Source organism: Protopterus annectens, chromosome 5.part0 (genome assembly GCF_019279795.1).
Source record: "Protopterus annectens isolate FY-2018-M chromosome 5.part0, PAN1.0, whole genome shotgun sequence".
NCBI classification, from domain to species: domain Eukaryota; kingdom Metazoa; phylum Chordata; order Ceratodontiformes; family Protopteridae; genus Protopterus; species Protopterus annectens.
Window position 1 is genome coordinate 1,898,485,699 of NC_056735.1, and position 19,323 is coordinate 1,898,505,021.

The 19,323-nt window shown below is 42.2% G+C and overlaps 1 protein-coding gene across 1 annotated transcript in view; it reads left to right on the forward strand.

Annotated features, from left to right (window-relative positions):
- Positions 1-19,323, forward strand: part of COG3 (component of oligomeric golgi complex 3) — a 1,722,808-nt gene that overhangs the window by 347,761 nt on the left and 1,355,724 nt on the right. The window contains exon 4 of the mRNA XM_044072049.1: positions 1,454-1,619. Coding sequence (XP_043927984.1) covers positions 1,454-1,619 — 166 coding nt within the window. The remainder of the gene's footprint in view (positions 1-1,453; positions 1,620-19,323) is intronic.

The window sequence follows — 19,323 nt, forward strand, 5'->3', positions numbered from 1 at the left end:
TAATGAGCAGTTGGAATCGTAAAACGTGGTCGCAATAATAGCTGTGCTGCCGCTGATGTGGGTATAGCTTTCACTTTTTCTGACATCACATTTCAAAGGAAAAAATGATAAATGAGGAATAATGGCAGTTTTTGAGGCATTGTTTTCCACTCCCATTATAAAACACAACTGGTTGATAGTAGTTAATAATGCCGTAGTGTGTGTAATACCCAGTATTTTGTCCAAGAAGGAGAAAGAGTTATTTGACAGATACTAGCATGACTTATTCATACATACACAGGTAAAACAAGGCTATTTTACTCAATTCATTTCTGCCTGTTACAACCCATTGTACAGCATGGGTTAAACTGAACTGGAAGGGTATACGATTCAGAGGCATATCTAATTCCATTTTGTATTGGCAACTTCTGGGAGGATTACGGCACTTGTGTGATAGTGCCGCCATGTACAAGTTAAAGATTAAAGTCCATATTTGAGTGCTTTTCCCATTTTAGCCACGTATGTTAATGACTGCTTAATATCTTTAAATAGCATGCATAATGATGCACTGCGAGCAGCAGTGCTTAAAATCGGGAATAAGAAAAGGGACTAAGGTAAAAAAATTCACACGAAAGCCAGGCCTCTACAATTCCGCACAGTTAAAGAAGGGGAAATCTGTCAAACCACCGCTTCAGGGTTAACCGCGATGCGATAATTGCGTGTTGCCCTGATAAAGGAAAAGTTTTGCTTTGATTTCCCAAAAGATACTGCCTTAAACTATTATGCATGGTATTTTTGCGAATGATTACAGCAGTCAGAACCATACAGAATGAGAAAAAGTGTGTTGCCCTGACAACGGAAAAGTACCCAAAGTAAATAAAGCATACTCATTTTAAGTATGCCTTTTTTTTTTCTTTTTTTTTTACATAACAATTGCCACACTTTTGGTTTGGTAAAGCAGCATTCTAAGCTTCCTTAATTAAGACTGGTAGTAAATGATTGGTTACTACATACAGTACACTGCCATGACAGTTACTTTTGTCAGTAATATTGTCAATCACAGGAGCATTACATTCCTGATCTGAATTACTTAATGTTCTACAGCTTTGATTGTTTAGTGTTAAGTTGTTACTGTTAATTTATGTCCATGCACAGTAATGTAACCCCTCCCCCAAAAAAACAAAGAACATTGAAAATTCTCAGGGATGGTACAAGTTCACCACACGGTTTGTCTCCAGGTTGCAGACTGCCTCACGTATGTTTAGGAGATTTTCCTGTGGATGCCGTTATATTTTGGCTGTGTAGGCAAAGGTAGTGGGAGAGAAAGGTATTTTTATCAGACATTTGAGAATGTTGAGAAGAGTACATCTGATCAAAATAAGTAAGCATTCTAAGCATTTGTAGTTGAAATAATGATTTATTTTATGATTTCTTCTCTCTCTCTCTCTCTCTCTCTCTGACATGTCCCATCCAGAGAAATGAGAGGATATTTGAATGGCTTCCAGGAGCAGTGTGATGCTATACTAAATGATGTGAACATGGCTCTACAGCATCTGGAGTCACTACAGAAACAGTATCTCTTTGTATCAACTAAGACTGGGACCTTACATGAAGCCTGTGAACAGCTACTGAAAGAGCAGGTACTTAGAAGTTTTACACATTTTAGTTTTGTTTCTAAATGTATCTTTCAACAGTTTTCATTGTCTTTTGTTTCCTGTATTATTTTTGCCTGTGCAGCCAGCTCTTAACCATTTTGTTCATTCATTTGTTAAATGGGTAAGTGGTCCTTTTGGAGTACTGTCCAGTCAAGTGATTTGCTCAGAGTCACTCGGTAGGCTTGTAGAGATAAAAGGAATTAAACTCTTTAACCCTGATTACAGGGAACTCATCATTTAAGTTGCTGAGTGATGCGGTACTGTAGGTTACCAATTTTAAGATAATTTGTTCCACCCAAGAACTGGTGACACCACTTTTATTACTATAAACTGTCAGCACACATTAATTTGCTGGTCCGACAAGAGCATTTCATATCTTAACAGGTCTGTGGAATCAGTACATTGAAAGAAAAGCTGTGATGTTCATTGTAGGACTCATTTCTACAGTAGAACGCGTATCTCTGGAAAATAACCATAAGCAGATGTCTACCCTTCTGGACTACCTTGTAGAGCTCTATGCATCTCACCTAGGTGTGGTTAGCGTCATCTTTTCTCAAGACATTAGTCTGGTGTACAGCTAAAAGGTAGAACAACTCAAGCATTTCTAGTTGTTTTTTGACACAAGAAGGAGTCATTGGACAGTCTGTCTGTGAGCTAGTCCCTTCCAGGTATTTTCATGAGACCAGTAGGTACTCAGATGGTAGAACATTTGTCACTGTTTTAATTGGCTTATTGTTTAGATAACTGGTTTGAATTGTTTTGGGTAGTTGAATTACTAATTGGTAATTCTGAGTTTCATGACATCTCTTAAAAAGTTTACGAGTAAATTTGGTTAATGAAGGAAAATCCCACTGAAGACTGCCACTTGCAGTGTCCTTTTTTGTTTGGTTGATGAAGGCCCAGAATGTCTCCTCCAGTGAGCACTGTGCCATATTTTTCTAGATGCTTTTTGTCCCCATGCCTGACAACTTTCAAGTCTCCCCAGTGAAATGAGCCCTTTCATTCCCGCATAGAAGGTATCCCAAGTACAGAAGTGGGACGTATTTCCAAGGGCCACATCATCCAGGCAGGCACAAGGCTGCTTTTGTACTTGCACCAGTGTCCTTGCCATCTGCTTTTACACAGAGGAGATGAGTGCCCTTCACTATAGCCAGGTATGTCTAGCTTGCCCCCTCCCTCCTTAATTGATCAGCTTTTTCTCTCCCTGACTGTGGATAGAACACCCATATCCCATTAGCTAGTTAAGTCTGGCTTATACACCAAAGTAGGATTTAAAGGTGGTGTGCCATTGTGAGGTATTGTCATCTGTACTAGGAGAAGCAAAACAGTGCGTATGTGGCATATGCCAGCATGGATGGCTAACGTTTTGTAAATAATCTTATCTCATTTGTCTGTTACATTGTTTTGTACAGATGCTTGTATTAAAATGTATTTTTAAAAGTTGCTTGTGTTAAAAATACTACAAAAGAATCTTAACATTGATTTGAATGTGAACTGTGCCAGAATAAGGTAAATAAATTCTATAACAAGCTGAAGGATGGAACTCTGGCAGCAGCAGGTTTTTGTTTTTCTTTGGAATCTGATATAAAAGATCTGTGTCATTTGTGACATCTGGTTAATATCCTACAGAACTGCCACCAATATTTGATGGCCCCTTACTATCCTGGGTCAGTAACTAAGGAACTTCAGTCCTCACTACTGACTCCAGTGTGAGATTGTCACTTAAACAGGAGTAATATTTCACAATTTCCCCTAAGAACACAACAGGAACACACACTATAATCTGGGACTGGACTGTATACTTCTGTCCACCCCTAATATAACTTCTTATTGCACACTCCAGAGCAGTGATCCTAGTTTAAGACCTCTGATACACTCACACTTAAATAAATTGAATCTCACACATTCAAACACTTCTGGGAAAACCTGATATAAATTTCCAGCTGTGGCCCTTTCCTCAAATGATACAGTAAAATGCTGTCGCCAGTCAAAGCATCTACATGCCCTTTCAAAGGGGTGCCCAATTATTAAAATTAAATATCAAAACAAATGGTAGAATATGACCTAAAGCAGCCAGGCTTTTTGAGTGGCCCAGGAATTATCAAAGTAGGTATAAGCACTATCAAATCACTAAAGAACACACTGATTGACCAGCCACAATGTAAGATAATAAAAATATTTAATAATGAGTAAAATGATTAAAAATGTAAAAACAGTAATTTCAATAAACAAACAGAATCTAATCACCAGGAAAATGAAATTAATACCAAAGGATAGAAATCCAACATTTAGAAAAACTCTGACTGATTAGCTATAATTTCCTGTCTGACTAAAGAACACTGTTCCTGATCCAAACTAAATATTGCAACAGAGCAAAGGCAGGCTTCCAGTTATTGGTGAGTCCTTTGGGGATCCCTTGCTCAGTACAATAACACAGCTGTGAACTGAACTCAACTGTTCAAAATGTCTTCAATGGGCTGTTTTATAAGCTAGGTTAACTGTGTCATCTATTCCAGTTCTTATTTTCATTTCACTGTTTGAAAATCAACAAATGGTTGTTTATTAAAGTTCCATCCTGTTTTTCAGTCTGTGACAGTGAACAGAGAGCATCTGAACACATTCGATGATGTCATCTGTAGATTAGCTGACTCCGAGGCAGTCTGCATTTAGAATCTCTTGCATAAACATGCACAGTTAGACATATAAAAGGTCACTCTTCGACTCTTTAAACTTCTTGTACAAACAAACTATTAATCAAAATGTAAGAACTTATTTACAATGTCATAGCTAGTCATGCTGGTATATAATACACAAGTTAATCTGAAATGATGTACAAAACTTTATCCAGGCATGCTAGCACAGATGACAGTGTCTAATTTCTTTACATCAGTTACTACAGTTGAGTAATAGTAGTTGGTTGTACAGTTTAGTGTGTGTTAAGTATCTCATCTTGCATTGTGCAAGTGAGCATACTAGCAGTACATTTTGTCTTGTAATATTAAGTGGATATTAAGTGAGTTAAATAGGGACAGTTTCTCTTTAGTTTAGAAAAGTACCGTGAGATTACTTTAGTATTATTTCTTTTTCTGCATGTGAGATTTTGTCCAGCTGTGTTATTTTATATTTCCTGTGACTGAAAACTATGATGTTTATTGTAACTAAATATTAAGTATTTTCCTGTTTTCTATTTTTATTATCCATTATTAAATATTGTATACCTTTTCATTGTGGCGGGTCTTTTAGTGAATACTTTTAATATCTTGAGAGTACCTGTGCTTATTTCAGTGTCACTGTTGACCACTCCTTAAAGCCTTACTGCTTCAGTCACACTTTACCATTCATATCAGTATACATTTGTTGACTTGCCAGTGATTTGCCAGAAAAAAAAAACATAAGTTTATGAAATACAGATCAAAAATATGAGGCAAAAATGTGGACATTATGTGAAAATTTGTACAGCTGAGAGGTATGGGGACATAGCTGATGAATTTGTGTCAACCTTTCCTGTGTGTGTGTGTGTGTGTGTGTGTGTGTGTGTGTGTGTGTGTGTGTGTGTGTGTGTGCGTGTGTGTGTTTTACTTACACTGTATATGCCAGATACATGGAACTAGGCCACAGTGCTCAAAGGTGCATCTTGATTGGAATCTGGAGAGACAGAGAGTACAGTCCCAGTGGAGTGGGTTCCCTGTGTGCTCTTGGAGAAATTGTGCTTGATGTAGTGAGCTGCATTTGAAACACTGTGGAAATCCATTCCTGTTTTAGTGACCATGTCTCACCAGTGTCAGTAAGAATTGAGGCTCCTTGAGTACTGGTTTGCGGTAAATACAGATGCATCATGTCACATTTTATTGGTGTCAAAGCAGTGAGATATTAATGGAACTTCAGTAGCCTGTAAGCTGTTGTCACTGAAGGTGTGTGTGTACTCTCAACAGCCGCAAGGTAAACATTCAGAGTTTTAGTTCCACAACAGTTTATTTTTTTTTAGTTTAGTCAGGGAAAGCAGGCAAGAATATCAGCAAGACTATAGTAAGTTGACAAAGAACCAGTTGGCCAAAGTGTGTGAAGCCATAGGACTGGTGCATGCCAACCTGACAATAGATTATATGATTTCAGCCTTAATTGCAGCTTCAACAAGGTCCAACAACCAGGGAGATAGCCAGTCTGGTGACGGGGATGTGCAGCCTTCAGAAACAGGACTGTTCACCTTTTCCTTAGAAAATCCATCTACAGTTAGAGACTCGAACTGGAAGCTGAAGAAAGGGAGAAGCAACATCCACATGAACTGTGACATTTGGAGGCTGAGGAAAGGGAGAAGCAGCATCAGCATGAACTGGAGGCCAAACGTTTGGAGACCAAAGAGAGACTGCAACATTTGGAGGCTGAAGAAAGGGAGAAGCAGCATTGGTATGAACTGCGACATTTGGAGGCTGAAGAAAAGGGTAAGCAGCGTCCGCATGAAAAGGTGATACTGACTCAGGGTCATGGAGGTAATGGGGAAGGGAGTAACTGAACCCCTGAAGCAATAAATGTCAACAAATTTCTTCCACAATTTAAAGATGATACTGATTTTGATAGTTTTATTCATCTATTTGAAAGGATATGTAAACAGCATGATGTTGACCAAGAGCTCTGGGTGCAGTTTCTGACCCTCTTACTCCACAGTAAAGCTGTAACTGCTGTTTCTAAATTGTCTGATACTGACTGTTTAAATTATGAAAAAGTAAAACAATGTTTATTGAACTTTTATAGGTTAACACCTGAAGCTTAGAAATGTTTTGTGAGCATAGATGCAAGGTAGATGAAAGTGTATGTGATTATTTTGCTGAGCTAAGCACTTATTTCCATAGGTGGGTGAGTGGGTGTCTGGTCACCACTTTTGAAAGACTGGCAGACCTTTTGGTGAGAGAACAGGCCCTTAATACTTTGCTGAGGACATGAGAATCTGGTTGGCAGACTGAGGGTGGAACTCTGTGGATGAGCTGGGGAGAAAAGGGGATCTCTACTTAGTAAGTAAGCTATCACTGCACAAGAAGGGGATACCCAGTGCTGCACATGGATATAAGGGAATCCATGGTGGGCAGTCTAAATCACTTCAGTAGAGTCTACCAGTAATAGGGGAGTCACTTTTTCAGGTACACTGCCAGGATCGGGGATTAGATGTTTTAAATGTAACCACAGGGGCCATGTAGCATACAAATGTCTACTGAAGCAAGGTGGGGAACAAAATATAAGGGAAACAGTAAGTGGGAATAGCTGCCTGCCAGTGGTTAGTTGTGTGGAGACAACAGAGGTACCAGATTATCACTGGAGTTTGTATCCTGTCTTAGTGGATGGAAGACAAGGCCACTGCTAAGAGAGACACAGCCTTTGACATAACGATTGTGAAGCCTGCAATGGTTATTGAAGAGCAGTACTTGCTTGGGCAGTCCACACCAGTTAGAGCTTTAGGAGGGATCCTTTTCCAAATACCTTTGGCTAGGGTTCATCTTGACTGGGAGGGTGGAAAAGGGAACAAGCAGGTAGGTGTGTTTGAGGATATCCCTGCAGATGTCTTAATAGGGAATGATTTTGACTATGTAATACCTTGTGTGCATGCAGTTAACATGCATTCAAGCTTGGAGACAGGCAGGTATGTCTGGTACCTTGGGGGAACCTAGACAGACTCACCCCCATGTCTGTAGCTGGGACTGGTGATGTGGCTGTTTCAGGGAGGAAGCTACCCTGTAGCAGTGAGTCTAAAAATAAGCCACAACTGCTGGTAGGTACTGATATTTCCATGGACAGGGTGACTGCAAGAACATAGGTGAGTGGTAGTACCCAAGCTGACAGTGAGACACTGCTATCACATGATTCTCTTCCTGTGGAAGGGGAGCTGGGAGAGGTTACAAAGATTGAGTTGAGACAGGCTTAGCTTATGGCTTGAGGGAGGTAGCTAAGGAGACACCTGACACTGAAGGAAAAAATACTGGAACAAAGGGTCACTGTACAGAGAGTGGATCCCTGAGGGAGAGTTAGAGGGCGAAGTAATTCGGCAGTTGCTAGTGCCCAGAGCCTACTGTCTGGCACCTCTAGCCATAGTCAGTTTTGCAGATAACAAAGAGTTACTGTATAGAAAGTGGACCCCTGAGGGAGAGCTTGAGGGGTTAGGTAATATGACAGTTGGTAGAGCCCAGAGCCTACCCTCTGGCACCTCTAGCCATAGCCTCTCACATTCCTTTTGCAGGTCATATGGGCAGAAAGCATACCAAGAGTCATATTATATAGAATTATTATTGGCCTGGGATTACAAAGGATGTAACAGGGTACTGCAGGACCTGTGAGCAGTGCCAAAAGGTAGGCAAGACAGGGGACAAGGCCAAAGCTCCATTGATGCCTTTGCCTGTGATTGAGGGTCTGTTTCAGAGGGTAGCTATGGATATTATGGGGTCCCTGAGTACCCCAAGTTCCACAGGGAAGAAGCATATCCTGCTGGTATTAGATTATGCTACTGGATACCCTGATGTGGTGGCTCTGTCCTCCATTGAGGCAGAGACGGTGGAAGATGCTTTGTGGGAGATTTTCAGCAGGATAGGATTCCTGAGAGAGGTGCTGACTGACAGAGGTGCCAATTTTATGGCAGACCTGCTGGCTTGTCTGTGGAAGCGTTCTGGGATGGGGCACCTTGGAACTACCCCATACCATCCCCAGACTGGTGGTCTTGTGGAGAGGTTGAACTTTACACTGGAGACCATGCTAGGGCATTTGCAGACCAGTTTGGGAGAAAGTGGGACAAATATTTACCATATGTGCTTTTTGTACACAGCGAGGTACCCCAGGAATCAACATGTTTTCACCCTTTGAGTTACTGTGTGGGCATAAGGTGAGGGAACCTTTAGATTTCATTCATGATGAGTGTGAATCCCGTAAGGAATCTGTTGTGGCATATATCATAAACCTCAGGACAAGGCTTAAGGGAGGTCGTGGGTTTGGCCCAGGAGAACCTGGCAGCAGCCCAGCAGCAGAAAAAGGTTTGGTATGGCCTGAGAGTATGCTGTGGGACAACAGGTTATGGTGCTCATTCCTGTTGGACACAGGAAGCTGCAGGTAGCTTGGGAGGGCCCTTCAAAGTGGTAAGGAAGGTCAGTGACGTAATTATATGGTAAAGCTGCTTGGCAGGAAGCAGGGGCACACATTCTACTGTGTTAATGTAATGAAGCCTCAGCATGTCACGGAGGTCCTGGACAGACTGCAAAGGGCAAGGTTGACCATTAAGCCCAATAAGTGTCAGGTGGGTATGGCAGAGGTCTCTTACCTGGACATAGAAAGGGGGATGGTAAGATTAGGCCATAACCTGCTAAGGTGGAAGGTATTCAGGCATGGCCTGCCTCTGTTACCGAAAAGCAAGTGAGGGCATTTTTGAGGACAGCAGAGTACTGTAGAAAGTTTGTTGCTAATTATAGTACAATAACTGCTCCCCTCACAGACCTGACAAGGAAAAACAGGCCAGATGAGGTAGTGTGGATCCCAACCTGTGAGCAGGCATTCCAAAAGCTTCAAGGGGCTTTGGAAGGACCACCTGTATTAGCCAGTGCAGATTACAGCAGTGCCAATGCAGATGGATTCTCAAGACAAGGGTATAGGTTAATGTGTTCCCAGACTGGCCCATTTCTCTCAAGCAGTGTTTTTCCAGGGTCACTTAAAAAACTAGTTTGAGTCTTCAAAGGGGGAAAGATGTGACATTATGAGGTATTGCCAGCTGTACCAGGAGAAGTAAGATAGTGCATGTGTGGCATATGCCAGCGTGGCTGGCTGAAGTTTTGTAAATGATCTTGTGTCATTTGTCTGTCACATTGATTTGTACAGATGCTTGTATTAAAGTTGCTTATCTTAAAAATGCTGCAACTGAATCTTAACAGAGTTCTGAATGTGAACTGTGCCAGAATCAGGTGACTAGATTTTATGTAATTCTATAACCAGCTGAAGGACATAACTCTGGCAGCAGCAGTTTGTTTTTCTTTGGAATCTGATATAAAAGATCTATGTCAGTTGTCACAATTGAGTAATAGTAGTTCAGTAGTTGGTTAACAGTTCAGTGTGTGTGGAGTATCTCATCTTACCTTGTGGAAGTGAACCCTTTGCCATAACATCTTGCCTTGAGATATTAAGTGAGTTAACTGGGACAGTTTCTATTTAATTTAGTTAGGAAAAGTACCGTGAGATTAGTTTAGTATTATTTCTTTGTCTGCATGTGAGATTCTGTCCAACTGTGTATATTTTATATTTCCTGTGACTGAAAACTCTGTTGCTTATTGTAACTAAACATTAAGTATTTCCTTGATGTTCATCGTGTTTCACTGCTGCAGTCATTACACTTGGGTTATCCTGCTGGCAGGCTACCTGCACTCGGTCTGAATTCCAAAGTCCTGGTCCGGCATTGGTTGCTGTCGCCTCTTCCCTGACATCAGTGAGCCAGGGGTATATAAGATGCAGCCGACGCCATTTTCTTCAGTCATTCTTGCCGCGCGGTGCCCAAAGCAAAAACAGTTCGCACATGCCGGTCGGCCGACTTCTGAGATTTTTGAAATTGAATTTCAGATCTGAAGTCTTCAGTAGAGCCAAGTATCCCGTTGGGGAAACTTTTTTCTTGCTCCAGACTGATGTCAGAAAACGTTAACAATTGTATTTCTTGTGGGAAACAAATACCTCATAAGAATTTTCATTCTTACTGTATTCCTTGCCTAGGCCCTGATCACGACATTGCTAGTTGTCGGTTTTGTGCTAGATTTAACCAACACACTATTAAGCGTTGGTACGATTTTGCATTTCATAACTTTGGCCGAAGGTTTAACTATATAATGCCGTCGGAACAGCCGACGACCGGAGTTCATAAAAAACGCAAGGAAAAAGAAAAGGACAGGCGTCCGAGGTCCAAAACCGACGACGAAGCCTCTTCTAGGCCAGTTTCCGGTTCGCCGGTTCTCAGTGAGGCGCTTTTGCAGCCCCTGACATACGCTACCTCAGAGCAACAGGCCACCTCCAACTCCCACGTGGAGTCAAGTAGGCCTCTGGATACTCAAGGTATTGGGCCTACGAAAACTAATCCCTCAGATGGGTCTGGAGCCGCTGAGCAGGCATCAGCTTCTGAGAGTGTTTTCAGACATACACAGCTTTATATCAAGCCAGCTTCAGCATCCAAGACAAAGACTAAAACAGCTTTAAAGACAAGGAAACAAGTACAGCATTCTCCAGGACAGACTTCCATGCCTAAGAAACAGATGCTCAAAATGGCCAAAGACCTAATTACTTTGATCAGGGGTTCCCATCCCCCTCCTGATAAGAGGACTAGGCAAGACACTGAATGATTCCTCTGATCAGGTTTCCATTTCCTCTGACTCTTCTTCAGAACAGGGATACTTTCTTATTCCCTATGAGGATTCTGATGCTGAAGAATCTATTCCTTCAGCTTCTCTTCCTGAGGATTATTCCTTTGGGGAAACCCTGCATAACATGAGGGAGCATTTCCACTGGGAGAGCCAAGATTACTCAGAATCTAAGAAAAGGCTCAGAGACTTTCTTCTACTACCTCAGCACAGACCTCTTGCTATTCCACCTGTTCTAGACATTGTAGATGATGTATTTTCAGAGTCCGGGCTGTCTCTCGACTCTCTACCTCCTGCACCTGTTAAGCCAGACAGATACTACAGGGTTCCAGATTCTCGTAAATTTCTATATAAAAACCCTGCTGCTGACCCAGAAACTATATCTCAGGGTCCCAAAGGGGTCAAGGCCTCTACTGCAAAAATCCCTGTCCCCTCAAATAGGGATTCAAGGGCACTGGACAGATGGAGGAAAAAAGTTTGCACTTCTGCTACCTTGGCTGTAAGGGCTTTAAATTGTCAGTTTCATATGCTATGGGGTGCCTCTACCTCCAAAAGCGGAGGAGACAAATCACAGCCATATAGGAAACAGTCCCAATGGACTTCCCTCTGCCAATGCTGAACACTCATCTTTTGACAGCACCCTTAGGGGGAAAGCTAGCACTTTTTTCACAAAATTGGCACATGATCACCCAGGACAAATGGGTCTTAAATACAGTCTCTCAGGGCTACAGGTTCCACTTTCACACCCTTCCAAAGGCAAAAGGTATGCCAGACCTGCCACACAATCAATGGGTAGAGGCACAAAAGCAAGTTTCATCTCTCATGGACAAGAGAGCTATTCAGTCAGTACCACAACAAGAGCAGGGACAAGGATTTTACTCAAGACTTTTCTCAGTACCAAGAAAGGACCAAGCCTGGAGACCAATTCTGGACCTGTCTATTCTAAATACTTTTCTGGACGTTCCAAAATTCAAAATGTTGACTCTACAGCAGCTTCTGCCCATGCTGGGCAAGAAGGCTTGGCTTCTAACTTTGGACCTCAAAGAGGCATATCTGCATGTCCCAGTCAGACAATCTTGCAGAAGATACCTCAGATTCATAGCTGGTTCAATGCACTACCAATTCTCTGCACTGCCCTTTGGCTTATCTACTGCGCCCAGGGTCTTCACAAAATGCCTGGCACCAGTAATTGCATTTTGCAGACAAAGAGGAATTCAAATATATCCCTACTTGGACGACTGCCTTATTCAAGCAGAGACCAAAGACATTCTACTAAAGCATCTGACGTTTGTAAAAAGATTACTAATTTGCCTAGGGTACACAATAAATGAAAAGAAATCAAGACTAGTACCTTCTCAAGAGATAATATTCATGGGTGCAAGCTTAAATACAACTGCCCAGATGGCTTATCTCACACCAGAAAAAAAAGGCAACTGACTTCTTACTTTCAAAAGCATGGCAACAAAGACCCAGTTATCTGCAAGAAAAATTCTGCAGGCTCTGGGCTACATGGCATCCTGCATTCTGCTAATTCCATATGCAAGACTGCATATGAGGAAGCGACAATGGTATCTAAAAAGTGTTTGGACTCAACATTGCCACAGCCCGGAATCATTAATTTCATTCATTCCCTGCCTCCAACAGGAGTTTCGATGGTGGGCACAAGCCTGTCACCACAACAAGGGACAGCCTTTCACTTTACCCACAGCCAGGCAAACACTAACAACAGATACATCATATTATGCCTGGGGGGCCCACATGGCAGGAAAATGTATTCAGGGCACATGGCCCGCAAGCCAAAGGCATCTTCACATCAGTCAAAAAGAGATGCTAGCTGTACAAAATGCCCTGACAGCCTTCAAGGACCTACTTCATCCAGGACAGCTGCTGATAAAGACAGACAATAGTACATTCATGTGATACATAAACAAGCAGGGAGGCACACATTCTTACCCCCTCTGCAGACAAGCCATGATTTTGTGGAACACAGCATTGACTTACCAAGTACACCTGCAAGCACAATTCCTGCCAGGAAAAACAAATGCTCTGGCAGATGAACTAAGCAGAAACCTCATGGATCCTCACGAGTGGAAACTAGATCCACAAACCTTCAACATGATAACAAGGAAATGGGGATGCCCAGACATAGATCTATTTGCCTCCCCTCACAACTACCAACTGCAGAGATTCTGCACAAGGACTTATCACAAACAAGCATGGAAAGTGGATGCTTCGTCATTCAGCTGGAACAACCTTACAGTATGTCTTTCCTCCACTGCCTCTCCTCCCCAAGGTACTCCTAAAGGTCAGACAAGAGAAGCCACAAATTATACTGATTGCCCCAGATTGGCCATGCCAGCACTGGTACCCAATCCTAAGGAGCTTGTCTCAAGGCCCAGCCTCAAATTCCTCATTTACTGACCCAACAAAACAATCAGATCCTGCACAGCCAACTCAGAATCCTAAATCTAGCTGTATGGCGGATAGTGTAACCATTCAGAATACACACCTCTCTAAAGCGGTTCTGGATGTTATTTTGGAGGCCAGGAGGCCCAGCACCAGGAAATCTTATGCAGAAACATGGAAGAGATTCTGTGCTTGGAACCAGGCACAAGGAATTGACATGCTTGTACCCAAGTATTCCTCAGATTTTACAATACCTAACTGAGATGCTGGACAAAGGCCTATCCTTCTCATCAATTAAGATCCATGCCTCTGCCATTTCAGCTCATTACAATATGGACCCACCTATTTTTTCACATCCATTGCTTAGGCAGTACCTCAGAGGGGCCAAAACCATAAGACCTCCAAGGAGAGCACCAATACCTGCATGGGACCTCAATTTTGTCTTGGAAAAACTCACACTGCCTCCTTTTAAGCCAGCCAATACAGCTGAGATAAAATTCTTATCATGGAAAACAGCTCTGCTCCTAGCAATAACTTCAACAAGAAGAGTCTCAGAGTTACAGGCATTAATGGCTGTGAAACCTTTTATTATCTTCCATCTGGAGTTTCTCTAAGGACAAACCCAACATTTATGCCCAAGGTAGTGTCCAGTGTGGCTCTTAACTAAACCATTCATCTGCCTACTTTTTACCCAAACCCACAGAATAAAGGGAGAGACTTTTGCATTCTTTGGACATACACAGACCGCTACGCTTCTACTCGGACAAAACTAAAGCTTTCAGAAAGACTGAGCAACTTTTAGTGGCATATGCTGCAGGATCACAAGGAAAGTCTATCTCAAAGCAGACTATTTCAAAATGAATAGGACACTGCATTTGTTTCTGCTATTCACAACATGGCAAATCAGTGCCTAAGGGCATTAGACCACATTCGACTAGGGCAGCAGCCACCTCAGCAGCCTTCCTCAGAGGAGTACCAACCAAGGATATTTTGGAGGCTGCAACTTGGACTTCAGTGCACACTTTTACTAAGCACTACCACTTACCTCTTTACTCTAAATCCAGAGCAGGCTTTGCCACTGTAGTTCTGCAGGGCCTCATAGCCACTCCTAATTCTGTTTAGACCCAGCCGCCCAACCTCAGCTTTGGGATTCAACCCAAGTGTAATGACTGCAACAGTGAAACACGATGAACATAGTACAGTTGTGTACCTACCATAAATGTAGATGTTTGAGTGTATTCACTGTTGCAGTCCAGGTTATCCACCCACCATCCCCCTTTCTTTGCTGAGACTTATCTATGCTTCTCTATTCTCTACAACCTATGTGGTGTATTTGCTTGTAGATGAAGGTAATGTTTATTGTAGTGCATGCTTTTTATAAGCAATGTTTTTAGCCAACCCTTTTGGGGGCACCTGACATCTGGGGCAGGAAAAACTGAAGAAAATGGCCGACGCCGGACTAGGACTTTGGAATTCAGGCCGACTGCGGGTAGCCTGCCAGCAGGATAACCCAAGTGTAATGACTGCAACAGTGAATACACTCGAACATCTACATTTATGGTAGGTACACAACTGTACTTTTTCTACTTTTATTATCCATTATTAAATATTTTTATACCTTCTCATTGTGGCTGGTTATTTAGTGAATACTTTTACTGTCTTGAGAGTACCTGTGCTTATTTCTGTGTCACTGTGGCCATTCCAAAAAGCCTTACTGCTTCGGTCACTTTCTACCATTCATATCAGTATTAATTTGACACAGTATAATTGGTTACCCCTTGTAAGAGCCTTAAAATATTTGGCTGGTGGCAGCTACCCTGTAATCTGGAGAGAGGGGACACAGCTGGTCAGTCTGTGTCAGCCTTTCCCAGATGTGGGTGTGTGTGTGGGTGTGAGTGTGAGACTGAAATCAGATATTCAAGTGAGTGTGCCAGATACTGGGACACAGTGCTCCAAGGTGGGTCTTGTTTGGTATCTAGAGAGACAGAGTCCAGTCCCAGTGTAGTGTGTTCCCTGTATGCTCTTGGGGGAATTGTGCTTGATGCAGTGAGCTGCATTTGAAATACTGTGTAAATCCATTCTTGCTTTTAGTGACCATTGTTCACCTGTGTCAGTGGTGAGGATTGAGGTTCCTCAATTGCTGTTTCTGGGTGAAGAGGGGTCGTCACAGGTGTCCGTATCTCTCTGTCTGTACCCAGCTCACAGACACCATTTCCAGTGTCTTGCATCATTCTGGGCACATACTGTGAAGATATGTTTCCCTGATCCCATTGCCACTCTAACTCCCTCCCCTGATGGTTGACAATAGGTACAGTTTCAAGAAATGGACAGGAATACCTCTCACAGTTGTGTGGGTGTCCCCCCCCATCTGCCACACACACACACACACACACACACACACACACACACACACACACAACATGCTCCATGAGAATTGATGTCACTAGCTTCGAATTCCATGGTTATGTTACCTCATCAGTCACATTTTTATAGGCATCCACTTGCATTGGAGCACTGACAGGGAGCTACCTGCCCCCCCCCCCAGAATGGGTGGGCTGACATTGCCATTCACACCCATTCCACCCTTCTAGGATCTTACAGCACCCATGCTAATAGTTGAACTCGGGTCATCTGTCTTGTAATCAGGGTTTTTCAGTTCTATGACACTGAGCAAGGAAGCATTGTCATCTTTAACAAGGAAACTTTACTTCTTATGGCCTAGACCCTTAAGGCATTCTCAGAAACCAAAAAACTCATGGAGGAAAATCAGAGGGAATCTGCTTTCCCTAATGTTTGAGAACCTTTGACTAGCAACCTGAAAGACAAGCTATCACCTAAAAAAGAAAGGAGGTTAAGAAAGATGGAAAAGCTGGAGAAGCTAGTAATTAAAGAAGTAATAGGAAGTGTTCTTGCTAGTCCTCCTAAAGCCTGCGGACAGTAGGTCCTGTGAGATATGTTGTACTAGTACAGTGCCCCGAGGTAAACGGTGATGTAAATGTTTGAATACTCTTAGCATCTATGAGGGCGTTGTACTATTAAGTATACCCTGTCTTTCTTAGCTTCTTTGAAGGTAGACAACAAGTTCCATTTAGCTGCTGATTGAAAGACCTCTGTTGGTGTAGATGAAATCTCTAGGCCAAATGCCAGTTTCTAAGCCCCACTGATGGACTTCCATTTTGTTTTGGCTTTCCTATCATAAGATTCAAGCCTTTCCTGCCATAGAATTCAAGCCTGCGTTTGGCTGTCCTGATACTTGTGGTGCAAGGAAAATTTGTTCTGTTATTGTTGAGGAACAGATGCTTCCCACTTGAAAGATGGAGGCCTTACTTCCTCTAGGAGTATATGACATTATGGAATAGAAGAAGTTGTCAGGCCTTCCAACCCTGTTCTTTGGGGATGGCTGCCCGGGCAAAGAGGAAGAGGAGGAAAGAGTTAGCTGCCCTGGTTTTACTATTTGAGTTGGCTGAGGAGGTTTTAGCATACTGTATTCAAATCTCGTATATTATACTGTATCCTCAAGTTCCTCCTTCAGAGGACCTCTTTTTGAAGAGATGTTTAGTCTGATGAAGAAACTTTTAAATTGGGATCAAAGGAGGTCTTCATATTATAGGAATGGTATTTTAACCTCCTTGACATTGAAGATCCAGGCTGACATTTGTCTCTCCAGACTTTTATGGATGTTTTCAAACTGTCATGCCTAGAGTCTAATTCACTGTTGCCAGTGCCTAAAATGTTGTACAATTTCTACTGAGGACCAGACAGCTGTAAATACTTTTGCAAGACTCCTGTAGCTGATTCAGCAGTAGTCGTCATTGAGTTATCCGAGTGATCAGAATTGGTCCTTGGCTCAAATATACTGCCTAATGACAAAGGATAGTACAATGTCAGACCATTATTTTATGCAGGCATATACTGCATGTACTGTGGCCTTTAGGACCTGAACTGCCAGACCCAGATGATAAAAGAATGTGGAGGGATATCATTGGAGGACATGACAGATGACGCCTCGGATGTGGCTTTAAGGAAAAAAAAATTACAGCCTAACTCAGATGCCCTCCAAGATAGAAAAGCATGCCATTAAGTGTGGATGTGATGCCATAGATGCATCATGCCAGTAGTGTTGCCCCCAGAGTCATGACTACATCATCATGCTTTGTTTAGAATTAATCTACTGTTTTGTGATTTTAATGTTTTTTTCCTTCCTATCAGACAAAAATCTATTTTACACCCCCAAGATATTTAAATGAGGGAAAATGGGAAGACATTGAACCTACATAACTTGTTTCATTCTTCTACACCCAAATACAGCAGAGACTACTCCCTCTAAGTAACGATCTTTTTTTATAGAAAACCAGATTAGAGGCAAACTGTTTTGGACAGAAAAATAGGCCTTTGAGATGAGACATTCCTGGATATGAGGCAGGATCAAGAGTTAGACCCCTTCCCTCACTTTTAAGAAAGTCCCAACTGTGCAGACTTAAATTTCACCCCCCCCCTCCCCCTGGCTAAAGTGCATATCCTGGGAGTGAGGATCTCCAGTGTCGAAGAGAAATTGGCTTCTTATAACAACCAACACGTGACTCAGAGCAACTGTGTCCTCAGTCTGCAAAATACTTGAGTAAACATCCCATCCCTTGAGATTAAGAAGAATTTGCAGATTTTATCTTTTTTTTCAGTTACTGAGGTGCAGAATGATTGAGGGGGTGTTAAGAGAAGAATGAATGAATGGATTTTGCTTGGGGATTTTCCTAGTTCTGATAAAATATGGTCAGTGCGGACTGATTCTTGGTTTATAAAGACTGAACAAATTCCTGAAGGTGACAAAGTTCATAGTGCTGATCATGCGGGCTGTTCTAATTTTACCAAAGTTACTGCTGGTTTCACTGGACTTCTAGGATGCTTACTTGCATGTGCAGTGGATATAAAAGTTTACACACCCACACACCCCTGTTAAGATGCCAGGTTTTTGTGATCTAAAAAAATGAGACCACAATAAATCATTTCCAAACTTTCCCATCTTTAATGTGACCTATAACCTGTACAGTTCAATTGAAAAACAAACAAATCTGTTAGGGGAAAAAATATAAAAGATAAAAAACATACAATAAGCTGGTTGCTTAAGTGTGCACACCCTTAAACTTATACTTTGTTGAAGCACCTTTTGATTTAATTACAACAGTCAGTCTTCTTGGGTTCACGCCTGTCATCAATTAGAGAGACTTGGATTAACTCCAAATAAAGTTCAGCTGCCCTAGTAGGATTTTCCTGAATTTACTCAGTTGCCTGCTACAGCAAAAGCCATGGTTCACAGAGAGCTTATAAAGCATCAAAGGGATCTCATTGTTAAAAGGTATCAGTCAGGAGAAGGGTACAAAAAAATTTCCACAGCATTGGATATACCATGGAACACAGTGAATACAGTCATCAAAAAGTGGAGAAAATATGGGACAACAGTGACGTTGCAAAGAACTGGACTTCCCTCCAAAATTGATGAAAAGACAAGACGAAAACTGGTCAGGGAGGCTGCCAAGAGAGCTACAGCAACACTGAAGGAGCTGCAGGAATTTCTGGCAAGTACTGGTTGTGTACTACGTGACAACACTCCCATATTCTGCATATGTCTGGGCTATGGGGTAGGGTTGCAAGACGGAAGCCTTTTCTTACACAGAAAAACATCCAGGCCTGGCTAAAATTTGCAAAACAATACATCGAGTCTCCCAAAAGCATGAGGGAAAATGTGTTATAGTCTGATGAGACCAAGGTTGAACTTTTTTGCCACAATTACAAAAAGTACATTTGACACAAAAACAACACTCCTCATCACCAAAAGAACACCATCCCCACGGTGAAGCGTGGTGGCAGTATCATGTTTTGGGGTTGCTTTTCTTCAGCTGGAACTAGGGCTTTACTCAATGTGGAGGGAA